Genomic DNA, 26,170 nt, shown 5'->3' with positions numbered 1-26,170 from the left:
TCTGCTTGCCAGCCATGTGACCTCTGGAATGTTGTAACCTAACAATGTGCCTCAGTTTCCACACGTGAGAATAGAGATGATGCAGGATAATGAGGTAGCTTTAACTGCACACAAGGGCTTTAGGACACCATGTAGCACCCCAATAGCATATGGAGTAGATGCTGCTGGCAAATGCAGAGGATGGCTTATGGTTCCCAGTTCATAATGTTGATAGCAATTCTGAACTAACCCCAACCAAAATCAGGGTTTGTACTGCTTAGATAATTATGAGGTTGGCATATAATGGTATAAGACCGTCAAAGATAAAAATCTTCAGCCCTCAAGAAATCATAGACTGTTTGCATAGAACACAGAAGACCTTGGGTTCTATCCTTAGCACCACACATGTACATGTGCCCACACATGTGAACACACACAAATAAATAAAAAGAAATACTCTTAAAGCAAGTAGTAACTATTTTATTGACATATTTACAAAATATTACAAAGTAAAATGGCATCCTAACTCACCATATAACACAAGGGCTACAGACAGGCAAGACAAAAATCTATGGAAAACATTTATGTCTGTCTTTGGTATTAGAAATCTACACAGATCATGGCATTTAAAATCTTCAATACAAAGTATTAAATGTAGACAAAGTCATCATTGGTAATGTCATGAAAAGAGGCTCTTGTATCCTCTGCTATGAAACTCTGAGGCCAGTGAAATGCAACAGGAAGACCACATACCCCTTGTGAGGCAGGGAGTCTATTGACTGAAATAAACAATACATGCTACAATACTGTACACAGGAGTGTTTCAATCCGTGGGAAGCTGTACTCTCCATAGCAACACTTGCTGACACTAACAGACAAAACATTCCCAAGACACAGATAAGACCTTATAGGTAGGAATCCATTCCAAGAGTAGACCTTGCCAGCACATGACAACTGTACAGACATTTTATAAAATACATTTTCATGACCATTTACACATATACAAAAGCTCACTTGTTCTAAAACACAATCACAGTTTACATAATTCTGAGGTAAAGGTCTTGAGTCTATTTAAATGAGAAGTCCTAGCCCCCATGGGGTCCCTTCCAGGGAGATGTGTCCACCAAACAGGTTCTGGCACTCCTGTGAGATGGGAGAGAACAGGTTGTCTCAGCCCTTTCGTGTCAGAGGTGACCAAAAAAATCTGGTACAAGAGACGCTTCTAGATCACTTCTAAGATAAAACTACCTCTTTTTTTCCCTCAGCAGAACTATTTTCTGAATCTTGTCAGAACACAGTTACTGCTACCAAAGAAATACTCCACCATGGAAGGGCTGAGTTCGTATCTTGTCTGCCTCAACTAGGGATTCCATGCATCTCAGGGGGAAGATACTTAGACTTCTCATGGAACACAGTGAAAGCTTGGAGAAAGAAACATGCTGAAGGTGGATCTTCCTACAGATTAAGACATAGCTGGAAAGGCTTCAGAAGAGAAAACAGAGGAGCCAGGGGAACACAGAAATCAGGTGCCTTTCCATCTGTCTCAGAAAGAAATGAAAGACTCAGTGTGCTTTTCTTCCCAAATCCTCAATAAAGCTCTTCTGTGCTACTATTAAAGAAAAGAGTGGAAATCAGCAAATATGCCCTGGGTCTTTCTGGAGAGAAGGAAAAGGCTTGCGTTAATAGCTATTGCAGCTATACAGCAATGTCCTATGGATAGATTACAGAACTTGATCTGTCTCTGTAAACACCTCTACCTCTCTGGGATTCCTGGAAACTAAGCATGATCTGCCCAGCCATGATTCCTTTGTCAAGCATGACATTTCCAAAACACCCTATGAAATCACAAAAGCTGTGAGGCTTTAATACAAAGATACTTCCTTTCATGTGCTTCTCTTTTTCTTCTTTATAAAGAAGTGTGGAAATATAATCAGGACATCAAATGAATAATTAAAACCCTCTCTGTAATTTATCACTTATGATGCAAACCTGAGCATGAGCCTCTTTTATTTTATCATGAGTAACATCTGGGGATAAAAGTGTTTGCCAGACAGTGAGTCACCTGTTGAACAATTTAAGACAAGAAATGCTGGATCTTTCCAGCAAGCTGGATCTTTCCCAGATGGCAGACTCTACTTTTTCTTCATGCTGGGAAAAAGCAAAATTAAACTTCTGTTTCTTTGTATCATCAAAAACTGTGAGAACAAAGTAAATATGCAAGAAACGTTTTCTAATGGCTGGATCCATGGTATCTGGCTCAATGAAGTAAGAGAAACCTGATCCGATAGATGTGTTTGTAGGACTCTTTGGGGGGAAGAAAAGCCGTTGATTTTGCCCTGGTTCCTGACAATGACAGACTGGCAGGCTGTTTCTTGCACTGCTCTAGGCAAGCCATTAATCTGTCAGCACCAGCATCTTTAGAAATCCAGCATTAAGACTTAGGAAGAGAAAAAAGAGGGTGTTGAACAGCCAAGAACGCTGCTTTTTAAACACTTCAGTTAACTCATAATGCAGTGCAGGTTTCTTTTACGTTGTCTTTGAGATTTTAGTGCAGGGTCAACACTGGATTGGACTTTACTCATCTTCTTCCACATATGTGGATGGAAACCAGCCCACCTATGGAAGATAAGGAACAGACGTATCAATGCCTCTACTGCTTCAAAGGATTCTACAGACAGAATTCCTCCTTTTCCTAACACTCTAATTATGCTGGGATTTTATGCTCACTGTAGGAAGAATGGCTTAACAGCTAGGATAGCCCTAATAGAGATAATGATAGCAACCAAGTAATGAAATGAGTTTAAACATGGCTCAAATCCACTAGCTCACAAGTAAAGACACACATCAGGGCTATATGGGGCTCAACATCATGATTCTCATCTCTTTTGTAGGACAGGATCTAGATGGAGAACAGAGGTACTCTTTTCCAGTCGTTCCAAGTGGGATTGTGAGCTTTCGGAAATGTTTGATGCTTATATAAACTGCATACCCTGGTGCTTAGCTACTAAAACAAAACAAAACAAAACAAAACAAAACAAAACAAAACCCAGAAATGCTCCTCAACTCTTCCTATGTGCCAGTCAACTCTGGGCCCCTACTGTATTGATCCAAGCCATTTTGAACAATGCATGCCTCCAGGCCCTGGCAGCCAGACCACTGAAAGGACAAGTCTACAACATGATAGCTGCCAGTGACTGTCCAGCCTTCTTACCCATGAAGAACCAATGCAATCAAAGGGACAACTCACCCTGCCATTTACTTCTCCTCTCCACCAGCCATTTGCACTCATCTTTGTGTAAATCTTCACCATGTCTCCTTTCAATAGGGAAAGCTCCCGCATATCTCTTGCACAGAAATCATATCGAGCGATGGCGATGCCCAGTACTTTGGGACTTAACACTGTAAAGAAACAACGCAGAGTCTGAGTCAGTGTGAAGTTGACTGCATCCAGCCATCAGAACCTAATTAGCTCATTGCCATTGGTGCTATTAAATGCAGAGCCTCAACTTCCTTATGGATTAGTGACAATGACAGCGGGAGTTTGAAAGCAGTGCAGTTGCTGTTTCAATCCCATCAGGTATGATCAAGTTCATTCCAGACAGTTAAATAACCACTGTTCTGCTTTTGACACTCTTCATAAAGCTTCTGTCAAGCCAAAGCCAAACTGAAATGACTATGTGAATGAATTTGAGATAACTTTAACATAAACTTACAACTGAGGGCACTATACTCTGTTTCTCAATAGAACCTCTGCGGTGAAGCTTTCTGGTTTTCACCTGGTGACTTCTTTGGCTAAATTCTGAACAACACAATTCTGAGCTCTGATAAAGTATGTGAAATTAATCTCATCACTTCTAAGTAAGTGACACCCCCCCCCCAGCCAAGTGTTTTATGTTTAAACCATCTAGGGATCAACTCAGATTTTATTCATATACAACTTTGTATATATGAACATAAGATTTCACTGACAGATCACATGAACTTCTTCTTCTCATGCAAACACCAACCTCCAGTCAATGTCTAACTACTGCAATGTCTAACCAAAATCCAGGCACAAAAGTACCATTGCTTTGCTTGGTTTTCTGTTTGTTTAATATCCCTGGTGGCAGGAGAGGAGCCAGCCTTGTCTGAAAAGGAAACTCCATTCAGGCTGTGCATGTTTGTTGGTCTCTAGTGCTTCATAACAGGCCTTGTAGTAACTTCTCCACCTGTTGCTCTGTGGGGGCCATAAAGTGTTTTCAATTATATGTGCTCTGATTCTTAGAACAGCTCCCCTGAGACTGGTGGGACTTTATAAATCTTCAATGGTAAAGGGACTTAAGTGTAAGAAAAGGCAACAAATGGAAACACCATCCATCTGTATTATAACAGTTCCCAGTGTCCAGGTAGCTCGTAATGACCCATGCCACCCTGGAACAGTCTATCCACTTGGCAACAGGGACCTCAGGCCTATCATTCATGGCTTTATAATGACAGCCTTTTTTAAAGTCTCCAGGTGTCCATCATAAGATAAACGAATGGCAATACTGTAGATTTCAGAACTGTAAAGGGAGTAAAAATAGGTCATTTTATTTTACCATTCAGGACACAAACCACTTTAATGGTTTCCTTCCTGAAAATGGTCCCATTGCCAAGGCACTGTTCTTAAAGTCAGTGCACATAAAAATATCCCTGTGATGGAGAAACCCAATTGTAGACTTGACTGTGTGACCTTGCACAGGCCTCACAACCCCTCTAGGCCACATTTTTCTCATCTATAAAATGAAAGGTTTGTACTAGCTGACTTCTAAGGTCTATTTCAGAATTCTGTGTTCTATAGGGACTTACAGGTTAATTTTTAAAAAGCCCACAAGAAAACGTATTTTATCTAGCCTCTGTGCCATATAAATAGTCATTTAACTCTCCAGGTAATAACAGAAATTCAGATCAAAATGCCTGGACATTTTGAAGAGCTATGACATGGATCTTCATGTCAAAAAATGCATTTTGAATCTTATTCTTCTCTTTGGAAGGAAAATGGAGATTCTGGGTCCTTTTAATTTTCTTCATGGAAATGCACAAAAATTGATCTTTCTTCACTATGACTTCTAGTCCTCAAAAAAGATGAAGGGTTGCTCAGAGTAGTTCATCTCCCTTTAAATTCCTATTCCCTCACCCATCTCCAACCTCTCCACACTGACACATGGTAAAACACATAATGTCACATTGAAATTTATGGTATTAACACACACACACACACACACACACACACACAAATGTACATGGAATGTCACAACAAACAATGACTCTATGGCGGGAAGGGTGAACTTGGTGGTAATGGAACACTAGGGAACACTGTGTTTGAGGAGATGAGTTTACATGAGAAGCCATACACAGAAGCCAAAATATTGTATTTGCACACAGAAGCAAGTTGTAGCGACAGCGACATATAAAAGCAGTAAGCAGTACCTGACCAGAAAGGAGTGGAAGAAGGGGGAACAAAGCTGTAGTCTGGAGGAGTTACAAAAGAAAAGCCACAGAACAGAGGAGGGGCTTAGAGAAGGAAAGAAAAAGAAGCAAAAGAGCATAAGAGTTGGCACCAAAAAAATCTCTCAATACAATGACTTTGCTGTTTGTAATCACAAGAAAACTGTCACATCCAAGTTGGAATATCAAGCTGTGCTTCTTACCCACCATTCTCCTGTCACCATATCTAAATGAGAAACATGCCAGACTTTTCCACTTTGATTGACATTAGTTCTGAGATTCAGAGCTGTCTGTTAATTTATAGGCAAATAACAAACACACTCCATGTTGCCACCAAAGCCCTATCAATCCAAAGATGGCCCGATTCCCATTTTGTTACAACAACAGGAAAGGGGGTGTATTCATATAAATATGTTCCTAATCAAAAGAAACATGAATAAGTAAGAGCTTACAAAAACATTACAGATAAGAGCTTATAGGGGTGTGTCCATGAAACGTACAAAACATGTAAAGTCCAAGATATCTGTTAAGCTAAATTCAGACAATTTGTTAAGACTCTCCCTTACTGACAGTCAAGCATGAATATCTCAGCTTACTTTCAATAGGGAAAGTCAAGTTGTAGAGAGGTCCAGCACAGATACTGGCAATACACTCAATTCTTTCACTTTATAGTTTCAACAATAAGAGCTGATTGTACTCATTATCAAGTGGTCCCGAAGTGTTAGTTACTATTGCTCAATGAGTTGAATATATCAATCACTAAAGACATTACAGTAAATAAGAGGAAGACATTGATGCTCTCCTTTGCATCTGAGAAACTCTGGATTCATACATGACTTCATGGCCCTTATTCTTCATCTCAGTCGTACAGTTCTTTTCAATGAGCACTGTGGTTCATATCATGCTAAGATTTAACCTACTGATTCTATGGTGCTGTTAATAATAGACAAGGAAGACCTGGGGTATAAACTTTATCCCAGTATGTATTCTTCCCTTCATTCATCCGGTAGAGGGTTGAGTTCAATCATGTTCAGCCAGAGGAAGGGTTCATTTCCTCATGTCCTTTATATGTTGGTAAAAAACAAAATGTATGGTGAGGTCCTGACCAAAGCTATTAAAGCAGAAATATCATGAAGTAGCTCCTGGGATCTTTCCTTTTAACCCTTTATTCCCTATTGCTTTCTGGTATGTGAAAGTTGCCACCCGCTCCATAAAAAGGGAATCTATTACCTTGAGGAAGACAGAATGAGCTTAAGGGCACATCAGTTACTAAGATTTCACAGAGCACAGGTAACCTTTCATCTAGCTCTGAGCTCTTCCTGCTTTCATAGGATGGACAAATAAGCTGACTTTTCTGATTAAGCTGAAAATTTTGGGATTTTCTGCCACTAGGATCCAGACTTAACCTAAAGCATTATCTTGAAAGATGCAAGAAAAATAGGCAGAGCAAACAGGGATGAGAGTGTGTTTTTCCATACATCTCTTTTTAGGCAAGTGCCTGATACTGCAAACCAGTACCTTTAACTGTAAGTGGATTCTCTAGGATCCTAACAGCAGCAGTGACCTGCTAAGTATATTATCCAACTCCATCCAAAGCAAACTGGCCAAGGGAATTGTGAGCAATTCAGTTGTTCTTGAAATCATTGACTGTGAAGTCCTTGTACACAGAGGGATCCGTGCCTGACTCTCTTTTGTCATGAATGGCCTCACATTTTTTTTTATTCCATATGCTCACTCAGTTTAAAAAATATATACACTGCTGCATGCCATCACAGCCAATTTTATAATATGACAAGTACATATTTACTACTGTGCAATAGAAATAACAAATTTCACTCTCCTCTGCCCCTATGTGTTTGTGTGTACGTGTGTGTTTATGTGTGTATATATGAGTGTATTTGTGTGCATGTGTGTGTCGGGAGAGGTGAGGTATGGCTGTGCATGCATACAGAAGACAATTTTGTCCTGCTCTGTCACTCTCCACCTTACTTCCCTGAGATAGGGTCTCTCACTGAACCTGTGGCTCATGTGCCACAAAGTCACCAGCAAGGCCCATCAGTCCTCCTATCTCTGGTCCAAACAGCATCAGGTGTACATGGCTGGCTGCACAGGTTCTAAGGTAAGTGCTGGGAATCTGAACGCAGGTCCTCATGCTTACAAAGCAAGAGCTCTTACCCACTGAGTAATCTCCCCTGTCCCATGTCTTCACTCTCTTAAGGTTATAATGTACCCATTACCAGAGAGAGGAGAAGATGACATTTCTAATAAAGTAATTAGCCCGTGATTAATCTCACTAATGACAAAACATCTGATGTCAAGATTCCTAGATTCCTATCTTAGGACTACAAGAACTTCAACAGATGCCATGTCCCACACATTGTACTGACAGGTAGCAAGATCTTCTTTTGAGGACTGTTTTCTATTTGATACTTCTCTGGTTTAATATTATTCATAAAAGAAGACTGCATGTGGTTCAAAACTCGCGCGGGGCATGGGCGGGGGTCAGGGCGTGCCCCGCGCCCCTCGACTGACTCCGTCCAGGGAGCCGCGGTTGCTGCGGAGAGAGGGAGCCCCACAGAAGCTGGGACGCAGAGAGTGGGGACCCAGCATGCTGGGCAGCCGCGGCTGAGTTCCCGGGGCAGCCCGCAAAGGCTCTGGTGCACTGACCACTGCTGTTACAGAGCGCAGGGAGCCCAGAGCACAGGGAGGGCGGGGAAGGCTTTCTCAGCTTGAGTTTCCCACTTACACAAAGAGAGTCCAGAGTCCCAGGAGACACGTGGAATTGAAGACATGGAGATTATATTGACCACGGTGATGCATCTGAATGGTGGTGCTCTCCCACAAAATCCCATGAAGGGCTTGCTTATATTGGGGAGCGGGGGAGGGGGGAAGGAGGGGCTAGGGCTTTTAGGTAATATGTAAATCTTGAGGCAGAGATCTGTTTTGCGCCCTCTACCTGCACCTTACGTGACCCACTGCATGTTAGGTCTCTGGGTTCTGCGGGCATGGCTAAACACCCCAGGATTTCCACAGCCCCACAACTGCATTTCTTAAAAAACTTGTAATGAAGGTAATGTAAGCCAAGATTCTGAAATATCACTAGAGATAACTTATCTCCAAAGGGAAGAAATAAGAAATCAATGAATACAATTAAATGCCATTTAAATAACTTCAACAGATAAGCTAGACATATAAATGACTACAGCAAGAAAATCTAAATTTCTGATTATAGGTATGCTTTTTACCAAGGAATGTGAGTCTCCATCAACAGCACTACACAGGAGTAGCCCTTTTTCTTATAGAGCCTTAAGTACCTTACAACTATTTGCATTCCAATCAAGTACCTAGAATTCAGAATTTCTTAAATTATATCTAAAATAGTATAATTCTAGGGTGGTGGAGAGATGGACAGTGGTTAAATGCACTTGCTGCCCTTGCAGTGAACCTAAGTTTGGTTCCTGTCAGACATATTAAACAGCTCAAAACTGCTTATAGTTCTACCATCTATGGTACCTGACACTTCTGGGCTCTGTAGGCCCCCACACCTGTAAATACCCACAGACAAATATATATATATGTGTGTGTGTGTGTGTGTGTGTGTGTGTGTGTGTGTGTATACACATACATTCATATATATAATCTTTAAATGAAATAATATGGTATATTCCAGCTAAATAGCAGTTATTCCAGATGACTGGTTGCAGCCCATTTGCTGGCCAGGTTCTTGGACTTTGGCTCTCTTAACGCCAGTCTGAGACTTCAAGAGTTTTCCATGATATTACTATGAAGTAGAGCATCATCTCAGATTTCACTGGTTGAAAACTAAACTTACAATCTTCCTCTTTGTAGGTCTGCTCGCTAGTTTTATATCAACTTGACACGGTTGGCTATAGTCATTTTAGTCATTTAAGAAAATGCCACTGCCACATTGGCTGGTGGGCAAGACTGTGACACATTTTCTTGATTGATTATTGATGTGAGGGGGCTCAGTTCACTGTAGGTGGTGTCACCCAGGGTGGTGGTTCTGAGTGCTTTAAGAAAGCAGACTGAGTAAGATGGGGGAGCAAGTCAGTAAGCAGTGTTCCTCAGTACCCTCTGTACCAGTTCTGGCCTCCAGGTTCCTACCTTGAGTTCCTGCCCTTACCTCCCACAGTGATGATAGACTATAAACTGTAAGGTGAAATAAGCCCTTTCATCCCTAAGTTACTTTTGGTCATAGTGTTTTATCCCAACAATAAAAATCCTAATTAAGAAATCTAGCACAAACTATCATTTTCTGACAATCTTGCAAAATCATACAGTTTTAGGCTCTTCCTATCCAACCTCTCTATCAAGGATCTTCTTCCTGTGCACGGTCAGGTTAATTATTCCTTCCATGATTCTCAGGTCAGCTATCCTGATCCAGGTACAAACACTGTCTAACTGCAAACACCACCCAACTTGCCTCTTGCTTTCAACTTACTTGCTTTTCTAAGCATTGTCTCCCAGCTACTCACCCTATATATAGATTTTTTTCATTCATTTGCTAAATTATGAAGTTCAAACTCTTGGGTGGAATCACATGACAATTTATAAACTGATCTCCCCACTTTTTTAGTCAGATCTTTTAGAAAGGTCTCATATAAACTCTTTTCCCTAGACCAGCTTTCTACATCCCCATGATCTTCAGCTACATTTCCAACTGAGGACTGTGGTTTATTCTAGAATATTTCTCCTGATCCTGGGATCCCCTATTCAAAAGCCTAGATCAGACCCTTCCTGAAATCCTTGATGACCAACTCAGATGCTAGCTGCTATTCCTTGTCCTCTTCTAGCCAACTGGTGGGCATTCAGTCATGTCACATCACTTCCCAGTTCTACCTTTTATCATTTACATATCTAGCTCCATAGATGTGGGTACTGGAATGCAAGAATCAGTTCTGCATCTCCCATAGGCCAGGCCCCATGCTACACAATGACTTCCATCCAATAGACAAGCATCTTAGCTGGGTGTCATATTCTTCAGTTCTGTATGTATCCTTTTTCTATTGGCTCAGCTAATCATTCACTCACTTAACGGATCAAAAGGACTTCAAAAGAAAAAGCTGACAAAACACAAGGGGAAGAAAGTGAAGTATGGCCCAGGCTTTGTGAGGACCATAACCTAGCAGTGGCGTTCCTGCAATAACTAACTCTTCTGAGATTCTGAGCAGCTATTAAACACCATGCGTCTCATAGCATTAACCATGCTGTTTGCCTGAGGAATTTGTTTTAAAGTAAAAGGTTAATCAGTTTCCTCTGCCACTGCATGTACATCTCTCAGAAAAGCAGTTTAAGTGTTGATCGGGATGATTTCCACTTCTCTGCGTACCATGGAATGATTTATTGTTCCCACTCTGCCTATATGTCAATTTTCTCTGCCTCTGGGTCCTTGATTCTTTTGTGTGATAAACACCAGCATTTGAATGTTCTGGCACCCACTGAAGATAACCACGCTAAGCTAGGAAAGCAGGTGCGCAACTCTAGAGTCGGGCATCTGATAATTCATTTTATGGAGTGCTTTAAGTTATAGAATATGCTTACCTCCACACTAGAACTACATACATCAATCTCTACACACATACATAGATACAAAATTTCTTCATTAAATTTGTCCTGTAAGACATTATTAAGACATCTTAGTGCAGGAATTATTGGTCATTCCACTGTCCTAGAACAGGATTAGGAAACACCTTGGAGAAGTGTCATCCATGGAAGTGCTGATGGCTGCCACCTCCTGGAATGTCATTTCACTGCCTGCTTCACAGCACAGGCAACTTCCCCACTCACACCCCTTTATTTTTGCAGTTTCTAGAGCAGTCTCTCTGCCACTTATAGCAGTATACACATACGCAATACTAAGTCAATAATGAGTCCCTTTTGGTGACACGATCATTGGCTAGGTACATGCTTCAGTAAAGGCCTAATTTCTTTCTTCAAATGCTTCTGGCTTTGCATCAGTACAGAGGAAAGCCTTGCTTGGTGAGACCTCGGAGGCAAGTTATTTGACATGTGTATGATACCTAAGTCTTACCAGCATACCACTCATGGAACATTGTTATCAAATGAATGGTTCACAGTGCAGTGGCATAATGCTTCCAATCGCAAAAGAAGAAGAGCATAATAATACTACTTTTCAACTTTTCCATGTTAAGTGGACATTGAAATGCTAGCATTCTCTAGAAGAAAAAAAAATCTGATGAATAAATTGGACATGGAAAACCTGTGCAGAGGCACAATGACATAGTGGTGAATCACTAGTGGATACTGTACAGTTCTGAAACTGGGAAGAAAAAGCCATAGAACACAGAACTATTTTAATTTAAAGGAGAAAGAAAGAAAAAGATGGGGGGGGAACAGGTCAATAGGAGGACTAAAAATGTTCAAGTGACTTGACCTCTGATAATTACACTTTTTCTATCAGGGTAACTAAGATCCGCTTTACAGAAACACAGTCTGCCTTGTTCAATCTATGGATGTTCATAAGCAAGCCAATGTGTATTCAATTTATAGCAACGTTGTAGTTAGAAACAAAGCTCAACTAACACTTATCCTTAAGGATCTGAGTTACCAACTCATGAACTAATTTTTGAACTAATTTTTAACACCTACTTACCCATTACCTGTTTTACAGACCTTTTCATTAAGTGTTTGTCAATTTTCTTCATTAGTTGAAACATCATCTAACACTTTTAGTTTTAACTAGCACATGAATTCACATTAATTTATATGACAAAAAAATTTTAGCAAGCATTGGGCCAGTGTATTTACCAAAACAGTGATCTATGCGTACTGTCTAACAGTGGCCAAGAGGGTTTTCTGAATGATCCTGGAAGTTTGATTTTTTTTTTTTTTTGCCAAGATTGTGTACAGATGGCCTGACAGCAGAAAACATGTTGAGAATTAAATGAATGTTTAATTTAAATTTGTTATCCTTACCCTGATTTTATTTTAGAACACAGACATTGTTTCATAGACTTCCAATAATATCCAAAGACATATTATCAAATATCTGTTTCTTTACCACTCTCAAAGAAAATAAACCAAAACCTCTAGTTTAGTTAGTTATATGTCTTAGATATCATTGCTAAAAAATAGGGATAATTCAGATTAGTTTTATTTAATTGAATGTTGACATCTGGTAAGTGAGCAAACCTTAGTGAATACAAAACTTAAACATACAACAAAAAAAGTCATGTCTAGGATTATTAGAAGAACTAAACAGTTGTTTAGTATTCAGTGGTCCACCATGAAAACATAGTTATTAATAAAACAAGGAAATATATAGTCATTAACAAGGTCTTTCCTTTTATTAAAAATTAAGATAGTTGATATTGCCTTAAGAATTCAGTTCATTTACAGGCACACAGTGTGTGGAGATATGGATTTGATTCTAAATATGTGTTTTCTAAAACAAAAACCAACCAAACAAACAAATCTGTCTGACATCAATTAAATTGTTAAAATACAAGGGTTACACTAAGATCCTTAAGAAGATTAAACAAACTTGCAGAAATGCTGGTTTTAGAGAAGCTTACAAATTATTGAAGACACAGGCTGACATTAAAGTTGTACACAGATATGAAAAGACCCAATTTCTGAGTGAGAGTCTGTAACAGATGCCAGGCTACACTGATGCCAGAAGACACAATAAAACCCTCCAGTCCTCTAGCTGTCCTGACACACAATTCTAATGTCATATTTAAGTCTTCTCTTGTTTCATTTCACATCTCATATCTCACTTTTGACTAGATTATCTACAAAGTCTGTCACTCTAGTGACTAAATTTTGGTCACTTTCACGTAGATGCTGAATGCACCTCCAAATGGGTCCTCATCTACAGTAGTTTACCTAGTCTTTTCTTCCTGTGGTCTTGCCTCATCACAGAAACCAGAACAATCCTGTTAAAACTTAAAGTCAGACTATCTCTTTCTTTTGTTTAAATCCTTCCAAAGGCTTTGCATTTTCTTCCAAAGTCAAATGAAAAGCACTGAAGGATGTCACAGGGTCTGACCTCACCTACATTTTGTACCTGTTTCTTAACAGTCTTCCTACTGTTCCTGTTTGAGTGACATTGCTGACATCACATATGTTCTTCCTATGTACTATTGGTTCCCTCTCTTAGAGTCCTGAGTGCTTTTTGTGATCTTCATAGTGAATCCCACCCTGGTATTCTATAAACCTACAAATACAGATCATGGTCCCATATAACGAGAAGGAAAACAAGAGTTTATTGCAGGAACAATGTACAATTTAAATACCACTGACTGACATTTGATTAAATTATGAAGGTAATTAGGTAAGCAGAGAGAACATAATCCCCTAAACTATCATGGTTCTCAATAACTCTTAAGTCAGCACAAATGGCCTATACTCTTAGTGACTAAAGTTACAGGTTTAGCAGCCTGTTCTACAGACAGATAGAATGTGAGGATATTTATAGGAACTCATAATGGAGAGAATCTCCTAATCATATAAATGGCATTGTTAGAAGGGAGACCTTTAGGGCTGGTGTTCGGTGTTGCCCTGGTCAAAAGTAGAATAAGAACTGAGAATCCATCTCTCTGCTTCACGGCTATAGGGCGTACTTTTACTCATTGTACAATCATCCCAGTTAAAATCTCAAACCATTCTCTAGGGTGCTGAACAACATTGCCATGTTATGTTATTTTTCCAGAGCACTTCTCCATTTCTAACACTATATTATTATTTTCTAACCCATTGTCTGCCTCTCCTACTGGCACAGAAACTTCACCAGGGCAGATGTTCATCTGTTCTACACACTCTTCTAGATACCTAACAATTTAAATAGTGCTTGCCCTGCAGCAGGGTCTTGATGAGGACTGAATAGATGAATGGTTATGGAGGAAGCTATTGGGCAGGATATAATAACTAAATAAAAGACAAAATAAGCTTTTAAGTTAATTGAAGTTGGCAGAACTGTACCCTTTAAGAAGAAAGGGGGATAAAGGATAGGAGAAATTAATTGGAAAATAGTGACATAGATTTGTTTTCTTATTGGGTTTTGTATGGTTGGTTTTTATATTTTTAATTTTGTTTGTTTGTTTATTTGTTCACAAATAGGCCTACTATGACACCCTAGCTAGCATGAAACTGATGATATAGACGAGGCTGACCTCAAACTTGTGGTGGCAGTTCTCCAGCCTTGGCTTACTAAATGCTGAGATTACAAGAACACAGCATCATTTCCAGTGAAGAATGGCTTCTGCACTGGGGAAAGTGAGTAAAGGGGTCAAGTGATGTCAAAATGTATTGTGCAAAGTTCTGACAAATTGGAGTGTATTCATAGAACAGCAGCTGGGATGGTTAAATATCTGATAGTCACTCATATGGTAAGAGTTAGAATAAGTATTTAAAGTGTGGAGGAGAAAGACAGTAAGAAAAGTAAAACAGCATACTTGATGAAAAAAAAGGTTGTGATAGTTATTATAAATACATAAATTCCTTTTTACCATGTTCTGAGGTTATTAAAGTACAGTGAAGTGTGTGTGTGTGTGTGTGTGTGTGTGTGTGTGTATTGTGTACTTGCCATAGTTAATTTAAAAGATAGGTATAGTAGCTAAACTGAGAGATATTTATAGCTAAAGTAAGGAAAACTACTTAATCTTGTTCAAGATATAAGGTGAATGCTTTGTGTGGTAGTTAGAAATGAAGTCACCTCAGTGTTCAAAAACTGATGACTACCTTCCAAGACTGTAATAAAAGATATTTGTTTTAAAAGCTTCCTGTAGAGCTGATGAGGCTGGCAAGTTTGAGGTGCTTTGGTCTTGAGAGATTTCTCTAGCATTCTTACTTATTGTTAAGGCATTAGGGTGTACTGTGTAATACTCAATAGGTGTGTGTACTCCTGAATTAGCTGTAAACAAATAAATGCTGAATGAGGGGGGAAAATGAACAAAATCAAAAAGGAACAAAAGGAAACCCTGGCTGACAGTATCCTCAACTTCCGAATGCTGATAGGTCAAAAGAGAGTTGCAGAGTTAATGCTTGTCATGTGTAAACTTAGAATTTAGTAGTGTAAGCAGTACATCAGAATATATCAGGCCAAAAAAGCTCTCAGCATTTTCTTGCACAGCTAGAACCCTAATGAAAGTTTTTGAAATAAAAATAAAAATTTTCTCAATTCAGATAAATGTGCACAGTTTCCAGGAAAGAATGACTAGACAAATACATCCTTGAATCAGGGCTGTCACATGATTGCACTACATTCAATACGAGATGATTACATGGATTAGCTGCATTGGAGGCCATTTTCAATTTAGAAATAAGACTTCTAGGACTGGGCATTACCAAGATAAGAAGTGCTAAGAACATAAGTACTGCTATTTGAGCCATGAAATATTAAAAAGATAGCTTTGAATGAGGTTATCTAAATTTGTAGAATTTAAGTTTGGAATCCCAGATATGATTACTAATGTCTGGAACCATCATGTTCAGAACAAAATGCCTTACAGAAGTCAATGAAGCTCTTGAAGTGTGTACATAAAAAGGGGCTCCCACAATGGCCTGGTCATAATGATGTATAGCTTTGGTTGACCAGTTGTCTAAGAATTGAATAATCTGTGGGTATCACAGACAGGTGAAGAGGGGAAGTATGAAAATGTCAGTAGAATGTTACAATCAACTTATCCCATAGTGCACACGATGGGAGAGCTGAGCTGAAGCCCAGGAAGCAGAACCAACGTGCCAACGTGCCAAGGGAAAGTGGAATGGCTTCGCTGGTGAATTAAAATTTCCCAAACAAGGCTAACACAAAATTTCACACTGGGCAACAGCGTGGGACACATGGAAGTGGTGACAGGAACAGCAGTAGTGTTTGTAAGGAGCCAAAGCATCCAACACTGCCCACATGCCAGACAGTCCTCTAAATGCTTCACACCTACTGACTCTTTTAAGGCTTGGCATCAGAATTAAACATCAAGATGTAGTATTGTGCGGTGAAATAAACTAGGGAACTCTAGACAAACTATTTCTTTCCTCTAAGGGAATATATCAAACCTGCATCAGTCTGTGGAAACCCATTGACAGGGGCAACCTTTCATAGTGACTTTTTGCAGGGCTGAAGGCTTATGGAATCTTTCACCAGACATTTATTTAATGTATATAGAAGGGATTTGAGAATTTCCATTTTGTTAACTGGCAAATTACTGAGTATTAGTCAGAATTCTCTGGTTTGCAGATTCTATGCAGAGTATTTAAGGCCATGTTTCAGACAAATGGCTCAAGTGATGATTGGAAACCTACTTTCTCTCAAAAACAGGGCATTTCATGCTGGCAAAGCTGTAGCACACTGAAAGTACTTCATTGATTTGAAGCCTGGTTCTCTCAGAATGCCTATTTGCATCAGTTGGCCTGCACCAATAATGTAAACTCTATTAGCCATTTTAAAAACAAAAATTGAAATTAGTCTGGAAATTTTTAGAGAATAGTTAAAAGCAACATTATAAGCTTATCATGGGTCTGTCCTGAGGTCAGGATTTCTATTTTAGTCAAGCTTCAAGAATGGCATATATAGCTTGATCATGCTAGCCCATTTTGTCCTGGGAATCCTTTTATTCCTGCCCATCATGTTAAAGCTTGTCTTTAACATCAACACGTTGACAGCCAAAGTTCATAGACTGAAACTGAAAATGGACCCCTGGACATTTTTATTAAATTAACAGGCTGGCAAACCAAGGACTGGTAAGATTCTGCACAGAGCCTTACCAACCTAAGACATAAGTACATTGCTTTTGATAATGCATATATCACAACAGGTAAGGAAGGCATTTTTGGCAGAACAATCTAAGACAATCTCAGTCTTATTTATGAAATAAAAAAATGGGGAGAGGTGAAGAGCTTTTGGGGCTACTTGGCAAGAATCTGACATAGGACAAGGACAAAAAATTGGGCTGCTTGGCAGGAATCTAACATTGGCCAAGGACAGGGAAGTAATTTCAGGCAGGAATCTAAATCTTAGGCTAGAACAAAGAAGTAATTTCAGGCAGGAATCTAAATCTTAGGCTAGAACAAGTAAGTAGGCTTCAGACATGAAAATGACTTTGGTCTATGACAGGGAAGTTGGCTCAGATATTTTTGTCATCCTGATAAGCCCTTACAAACAGTGATCACGGGAGTGTTTCTGGAATTTTGTTTACTGCCTTGCTTGTTCTTTGATTATTTATTTTTATTGTCTTACTTGTTCCTTGACTGTTTGCATCTATTGTATTGCTAGTTCCTCAACCTAGAACTGACCTTAATACTTGCATGTAATTAAAATAGTATAAAAGCAAAAAGGAGAAGGGGGGATGAGATAGGGGGTTTCTAGGGTGAGGAAATGGAGGAAGGGGATGGCATCTGAAATGTAAATAAATAAACTATTCAAAAAAAAAGATTATCATGGGTCTAACAGTCTTCCCATAGCCCACATAAGGATAGTTCCAGTCTGATCCAGTGGAAAATGCTTTAATTTAAAACTAAGCAGTCTTTGTAGATGTTATGGATCTCAAGTAAAGACCAACTATCTGGGGTGGGCCTTAAATTCAATTGCAACTGCTTTTCTAAGTGAAAATATGAGGACACACAGAGGGGAGAGATAAAGATCCAGCAGGTTGGAGTGGTACATCTACAGACCAAAGAATGCTAACTATTGATCAGCCATTCAGAGTCTACAGACACATGGACACTATTTTGATTTTAGCCATCTGCCCTCTAGACCACAGTAATTTCTTGGGTTATTTTTTTTTAAATCATTATGTGGTAATGTTTATGACAGTCCTGGGAAACTAATATGAAATTAAAATTAATGTTAAGGTTATCAGAATAAAATTAGATATGAAACACAAAATGACCAGTGAAATGATGACAAAGGACTGAGCATAAAATAAAGGAATCATAAAATAAGAGTGGGTAGATATGGTCATGTTGAATTACAAAGGCAGAAAGCTAAACTACCGTAAGTGCATATTTCAGTAGCTTAAGTGAATATTATCCCTTACTGTATTAAAATATAACTAATAAATGCTATGAGATTGTCAGGTCATTTCAAGAATAAGACAATGATAATATATAATATTGAGATTAGTAAATATAAATGGCACTAACTCCATATAAAGGGTTTTGCAATTTAACATTTTCACAAAGCTACCTTGCTCTGGAATTGCTAAAGCACACCACCTCACATGATGTCACTCTAATATGTGCTTTAACTTTATCCCAACTGGCATTTTTCAAAAAGTCTTGCTCCATACCTGCAGGCTGAGAAACACCTCTATGACACATTCGCTTATACTCTTTGGCTTCAGAAGGCTTATGGAATTCTATGACTTTATTTGTCTTTTGTGTGTTCCCATCCCCCAGTTTGCCCTATTTATTATTGTAGCTCCAGCATCTAGCACAGTCTTGGCACATGGTAAGTGTTAGATATTCATTGAGTAAAGGAATGAGTAAACAGACGTAAGGAGATCACAACAAAGCTTTAAATGTGAGCCACTCAAGTGCACAGGTACTCTACATGTCCCCAAATCAGTGACCAGGCTCCTCTGCATCTGGAGGCAATAAGAAAAAGGATGCTGCCACCTTCCTGTGATTCCTTGGACTTGGCCAGAAGATAGGGTTATCTTTACATCAACCATTTTTTTTAACTCCAAAATAATTCAGACTTAAGAAAGAGGCAAGAACAGCACAAACAATTCTCATATTCCTCATTCACAGTACCCAAATATTAGCATCTTACAATGTTTGCTTTGCCAGTCTATGCTTGGTTTTGAGCCATCTGAATACACACACTGCAGACATAATCCATTTTTACTGTCAAATACTTCTGTATGTTTTTCCTACAAAGATATTCACCATTCTAGTCATAGTACAATTATCAAAGGCAGAAAGTTGTGCTGAATACAATTTGGTTAGTTAATCTATAGAGTATATGCAAACTTCACTAATTGACCTACTCATGTCCTTTATTAGTAATATAAATAGTAGCACAAAAATATTCACATGTATATATATATATATATATATATATATATATATATAAAAAATTCTGTCTACCTACTAAGAATACTATCAATGCTATGAAATGTTTAAGGTTTGAATTAGGCTCACAAATAGGAAATCCTGCACTTCTGCTAGTGTAATGATTCATCAAAATCACACTCTATCTCCTCCTCTCATGCATACAAAGAAATAAAATTAGCATATGATTTCTCAAAGGACACAGCACAATGTCCAATCTCATTGCTCAAATAGGAAAACTGAGGCTCAAACTGGCTAACTTGCCTAAAAGAACAGACTTGAAAATAACCAAGTATTCATTGTAGAGTACAAAAAACAAAAGCCACTTTAGTGTCCTTCAAATATACAGGTATATAGGTACATCAAAAGCAGCCAAAGGCAGAATGGTTAGGGCTATTTTGGATAATTATGGAATTCTTTTATAGATCCATGGAATATCTTCCACCAAACTGTTACAGTTTCAATAGAAGAAAACCAGTTCACATTACCCCTGAGCTTTCCCTCCTCTCGTCTCTCCCTCTCCTTTCGTCTTTCTCCCATTTTGGAAACATTCAAGTTATTAAAAGGACATCAATAATAGCACCACCCTGACACCATGATAGACAGTTCAGAGAATGCAGAAGATGACTTTATATCCCATAAAACGCTCTCTGCCTGATACTATGGACTTGTGTTTGATTCCAATCAGTATCCTTCTGCATATTAACTTTCATTGGCACACAGTAGCTCTTCCATAATCCTATCATATTTAACATACATCGAAAAATGAGCCAAGCCTTTCTTTTACAATCACAAAGGTGCCTGTACAATTTACACCTCCAGTGTTACGAGTTACCCAGTTTTGCCAGTGAAGCTCACATCTCACCTTTGTGAAGAACACAAGAAGGTTCTGGGCTTTATCTTACTTTCTCTGCATCCTACATCTTTTTTAGAAGTAATGAAAACTCAAGATCTCTGTCTGAATCATTATCTTAAGGCAATGCTGCTTGGTAAAAGCTATGTTTAGATAGTCATCAGCTATGAACCATGGATGAAGACTAAAGGCTCCCTCAAGCCACCATTGTGTGCAGAATATGTAGCATTTCTTGTTTCCCATCTCCTAGGAAGCACAGCAGGTTAAAAAAAAATAATGTAGCATTTTTATTAAGGGTTAACCCTAAATCAAGGCTTAATATAAAGTCAGCAAGACAAACTTGTTAATCATCAATGCATAATACAGGCTGCTATGAGAACAGCAAACATAAACTTATTCAATCCTTTAAAATCTAGTGCATGCTATGTCAGAGTTAGCAGCACTGTTTGGGAGCCTCCTTGGATGAATTAGGTCACTAGAGGTGGGCCTTGACTTGTATGGTCTGGCTCGACTTCATGTCAATTCTCTGATTCCTGTCAAGGTACCTGCATTACTCCAGTCCCCTAGATCATCTGCTGCTATTCCTAGCCTCTGTGGTGGACCACATATCCTCAAACTGTAAGCCAAAATAAACTCTTCCTTTTTAAATTTAATCTTTCCATATATTTTGGTCATAGAAACAAGGAAAGGTAAGGTCACGGTGGGATAATGACCTTACTAAATTTTGGACATCACTCCTCTGTTCTCTACTCCTCCATAGGGCAGTGAAGAACCAAGGAAACTATTCAGATGTGATTCCACCTGCAGATGGCCTCTTCTGAAATTTCTGTTGAGTCCATCCACTCAAAAGTCAGAGAAAAACAAAAATGTTTAATCTTATGTTTACCTAAAAGGAGTTGTTAAGTAAAAAGAGGACAGAAGTCACAACTTGGATAGACTTCAAAGAAATTTGTAGGAAAACTACTTTTTAGGATAAACATCCATTTTGAATGAGTAAAAGTATGGCCTGCATGATAATCTAAGACGATCAGAAAATCTTGGGCTAAAAAATAGATAAAATTATAAAGGTATTTAAACATCAAGACTAAACGTATTCTTGCTCTTCTCATGGCATGAGTTTGGACATATGCCAACGACCACAAGAACAACCATGAAGCTTTACAAAAATGAACAGAAAGGCAACTCTCAGCTAACACAACAAATAACTTCCATATTGTTCTGAAGTACATGGAACTGTGCTGATGTTGAAATCCTGAGCATCTTCCATCCCCCTTTAGTATAAGATTTTAATGGGGAAAAAAACCAAACAAACTTCAAGTTGTAGTACACTGGGGCAAATCCTTTTTGGAACTACTTCTTGAAATTCCAGGTGTCCAGCTGTAGTTAATAAATTAATTCAGGATTCTAACAATGGTAAAATTGTTTTCATTTTTCCTCCAAAGTAGGTTTGTTTTTCTCTCGTTACCACATTCTCTGCATAGTTGAGTGTCTGCCCAAGAGGTTTGCAAAACATGAAATGCTGTGGCAGAGTTTATGATTCGGATTTGCCTAAGCTGAGATGCATCTGAATATCTCTGTTTGTGTGTAGTCATCCTTTATGATTACCTAGGATTGTGTATAGTTTTAAAAAATACTAACAACATATGTTAATACTTTCAAAATGCTGGGTTGAAACAGTAATGTTAGGAGCTTTAGGATACTAGGCACACTGGAAGAGCTCTGGTAGATACTATGCACGAAACAGCGTCATAGACACAAATGCTATGTATAAATTAAAAAGAGCTTGGCTAACGTAAAACCTAGTGAAAAGTACAAAACTTCACACATTAATATATCACTTACATTTTGATGGCTGTTTTAACACAGATACAATTTTTAATTTATCACAAAATCCTGTAACTAGACAGTCATGAACCTTTTGGTCCTTTTGACTCTGGTTAGCTCCAGGAAAAAAAAGTGTCTGCTCAATGCATTAGCATATTAATTGGCCATATTTCAAACTTCAGAATGAAGACAGCTAATGTTATTTTGCTTCAAACCCCTTAAGTGACCAAATATATATATGTTTAAAAATATATTCTGAATTACAATACTCACAGCTGTTGCCTGTTCTATTACCCCTCTGTCCAGCTGACTGTTCTGGCTCCTTGTATGGAAACTGTAGCGTTGTATCCAAGGTCCTGAACCCTTCTTTAAGAGAATGGTGCTTGTAGTACTCCACAAGTTCCTTTAAAAGAGCAGATTAAAGAGACATCTTGTTATTTTTGTTCTCAGTAAATCCTTTAATACCTAATTATATATGATACAAGGGCAATCATTTTAAGCCTAACATTTCCAAATATATAAAAGTTGAGTAAGAGCTCTGCTAACTGTCTGGATGTACCTGACACCCCCCACAACCCCTGACCCCCAAGATGCTATCCTGTTTACTGGAGACATTTGTTCATGTTGGTTATTCTCTATTGTTCTTCAGGCGTGCAGAACATCCTGTTTGTCTTCAGTCAGATGTGGTACTGAAAAGAAGCCATGCTAAACTTCGATCTCAGAGTAGTAATTACTGTTGTTATTAGTGAGAGACGTGTCTTTCTGAAGAAAAATGAAAGGAACAGCTGTTTGCTTGACTGTGTAGCAATTTCTACTTTCCCCCATTTTGCTTTCCACTTGTCAGAAAAACAAACTTATTACTAAATGTACTTTTCCATTAAAAATAAAAGGTTCATGAAGCTCTCAACACTGTTCAGCATCATGTCTGCCTTACACTGATGAAGGGCTAGTGTGCATCTCGGCTCTCAACGTCACCCAGTAGTCACAAAGGACAGCCAGGTGGTTCTTTCTAATTGCTGTTTAGAAATACTTTGTCTTAAACATCTCAAAGCCATATAAACCTCTACCATACTTTAAACAGAATCTTCAGGAAAACCTTTTTCTGTGTATCTTAGTTTGCTATTCTCCACACATCTACATCCTTCTACTATGAACCAAAAAGAATAATTCATAATGAAAATGTTATCAGTAGCCTAATATGACAGGTACCAAGTATTTGATAAGAAGTTGCAATGAAAATAAAAGCAAATTACTTTAAACAAAGTAGTCAATGCTTCTATCATGGCACCCTTAAAAAGTATGGAAGAGCAACTCATTTCTTGAGAAAATAACATTGTCCATTGATCCAACACATCTAGTCAGTGGTTAAGTTCAAGTTTCCTAAAAGAAATCAATCAGGCCAGAACTCACTCACAACATGAAAAAAAAAAAAGGATTATCAATGATTTATTCTTTTCGGTGTAACTCAGACGTGCTGTGTACTGCTTTGCTCTGGGTGTTTCATGGGTCAGAAAAATGCTGAAGCCAAGGTGCGTATTCCCCAGGAGTTCTTACCGCAGATGGGAAAGTGAAGGGTTATCAGACCTCAGGGACACAGAGAACTTTCTTTAGTGTGTTCAACTGGGAAGCAAGAAGAGACAGCATGATGGGGGTGGCTTGGTTAAATCAAAGACCAGGTAAAAACCTCCATAGATAGCGATGGGGAAGAGATCATTTCAGGTGGGGGTATCCAGGGCTGAGACACAAAGGTGGCGAAATAAAGATCCCAGTTCTGGAATGGGGAGATGATCAGCAGATAGAAGCACTTGTTACAGCGCATGAGGGTGAAGACTTGAGTTCACACTGCAGCCACCCATGTAGGAATCACGTTGTAGCCACATGTGTCTATAACCACAGAACTACTGAGTGGAGGAGACAGCTGGCTGTCAGCCTAGCTCCAGGGTCTGAGAGTGAATGGGGTGAAGAGAAAGGGAGACTATATTATCTGATGTCTTGCTCTGGTCTCTACATATTTTCGCCTGTGCAAAGAGCACATACATTTTAATATGTATACACACACACACATATTCTGTCACATTAATAAACTGAAAGCAGTATGATTTATCTAAATCATCAGATAAAGTAAATGAAGAGTCTTTTGTCAGTTCCCATATTTGGAAAATGAGAGTCATAAAACACTTCACACAGCTCACTGATCTTCCTTGAGCCCAAAGAACTGGAATGTTTAATGAAACAAAGGTGCGTGGGATCTGACTAACAGCAAAAGGGGAAAAGGAAACAAAGAAAACAAAACACTAAAGAGAACAATGTATCTTAGAAATGGCTACCTATATGAGAATAATGGTGTTTGTAATATGCTGATTTTGCTATGATTTGCTAAGAGTAGCTCAGAAGTTAAATTGTGTTTGTAAAAATATAATCATTTTAGTTTTGATGATGAAATAAAAAGCTTAAGGAAAAACTCTGTGTTTGCATATGACATCACTGATATCAATGATACCAAGGCGTTGTTCCTTTAGTCTTGAAACTTCAATTAAGATGTGCTATTTTCCTTGACAATATAAATATAAATCTGAAACAAATTGTGCAGTTCAATAGCTTTGGATTTTAATTTAACTTTATGAGAGAGAACATGAATTTTATAAATTATAAATCATTAGTAAGATTAATGTGAAGTTGGCTATAAACTATTGAATTATTGAACAGAAAAAAGTTTTGTTGGTCATTTAATATTTTTACAGAAGGAAAAAAAAGACTTTTCTAACAACCAAGGTCAGGCAATTTAGTAAACTGCAGATGGTCTTTAATACCTGGCTAAGCATGGAAAGTATTTTAGTTATGTTTTTACAGTCTTAGGTGGTAAATCTTCCTAACAGGCTTCTGAGTCGAATTACGGAGCACCAGTGTGGATTATTTCCAATTCATGGCTTTATGCGCTCTGTAGTTTAGTCTAATCCACCCCTGCTTTAGCAGTCATTGACCTTCAGGTACAACAAGCGAATAAGATGACTCTAAACAAAAGAAATCTCTAAGCTTCCCTTATCTCAGCCGACACAGTGGTGTCAACAATCCAACCCCAAGAAATAATGAGTGTGGGCCAGTCATTCCAATTACCAGGGAAACCGGCACTGGAGATGGCTTACAAACAACATTTGGACATAGCTTGTCTGGCATACATGAAAAATCAGAACAAAATTAATGCCTTGTAATCTGGAATCAGAAAGGCATTTAGGGTTGGAACTTAATGACAAAGAAAAACAAAGACTTTGATTAACCAAGCTATTGAAACCCAAGGGAAGAAGTTCTGGTCCCAAGCACCAAACTCAGCCTTTTCTGTGAGACACCAGTTAATTTAGAATAAACTTTTAGAGTCTGCATGTGCTTAGAATCCTTTCTGATAGATATTTTATTCCAAGCTATAAGGTGATTCGTATGCAGCGGAAAATAATGTAATTCGGAGAGTGAGATGCTGAACTACTAAGAAATGGTGCAAGTCTACACATCAGACTTACTGAGATGGGAGATGTGCTATATAACATACCACAATAACCCGTGTCTGCTAGAGGTCCGATGACCTTCATTTGTTTTAAAGACAACTCTTACATCTTGAAACCGCCTCTCCTCTTCCAAAGGAGTATGTTATCATAATATGAACCACCTCTTCTTGGCAAGTATCCACATGGCATTTCTGTCTTAGGTCTACAGAACACCACTATCTTGAATTCTCTGACACACATGTACTGCCTAACTTGTAAGCTATTTTTAGATCAATTCAGTCATTTTATTTTGAGGTCTCTTAAAACAATAGTGATTGAGTCTTTTAAGATTCAAAATAATTCGAAATTCATACTCTTCTTTGTGAATTTTATCTGTGCCTCGTTCTATTAAATCATTTTATTCGAATCCAAGTCTGCCTTTTGGAAAAAATAATAGATTTTTATTCTACATAAACTTTTAATTTAACAAATGTATAGTACATAAATTTGGTATATCACTGCTTATCTGTTTATTGAA

At 38.5% G+C, this 26,170-nt stretch overlaps 1 protein-coding gene across 1 annotated transcript in view; it reads right to left on the bottom strand.

The window, feature by feature from the left end:
• Window positions 1–433: 433 nt before the first annotated feature.
• Window positions 434–26,170, bottom strand: part of Vav3 (vav guanine nucleotide exchange factor 3) — a 248,198-nt gene continuing 222,461 nt past the window's right edge. Inside the window, exons 25-27 of the mRNA XM_028757283.1 lie at window positions 22,430–22,559; window positions 3,227–3,378; window positions 434–2,595 (exon numbers count right to left, since the gene is read on the bottom strand). Coding sequence (XP_028613116.1) covers window positions 2,554–2,595; window positions 3,227–3,378; window positions 22,430–22,559 — 324 coding nt within the window. The 3' untranslated portion in view covers window positions 434–2,553. The remainder of the gene's footprint in view (window positions 2,596–3,226; window positions 3,379–22,429; window positions 22,560–26,170) is intronic.

This window comes from Grammomys surdaster, unplaced genomic scaffold (genome assembly GCF_004785775.1).
Source record: "Grammomys surdaster isolate TR1022 unplaced genomic scaffold, NIH_TR_1.0 126158, whole genome shotgun sequence".
NCBI lineage: Eukaryota > Metazoa > Chordata > Mammalia > Rodentia > Muridae > Grammomys > Grammomys surdaster.
The sequence above is the reverse complement of the archived record's forward strand: the minus strand, read 5'-3'. Positions and strand labels throughout refer to the sequence as shown.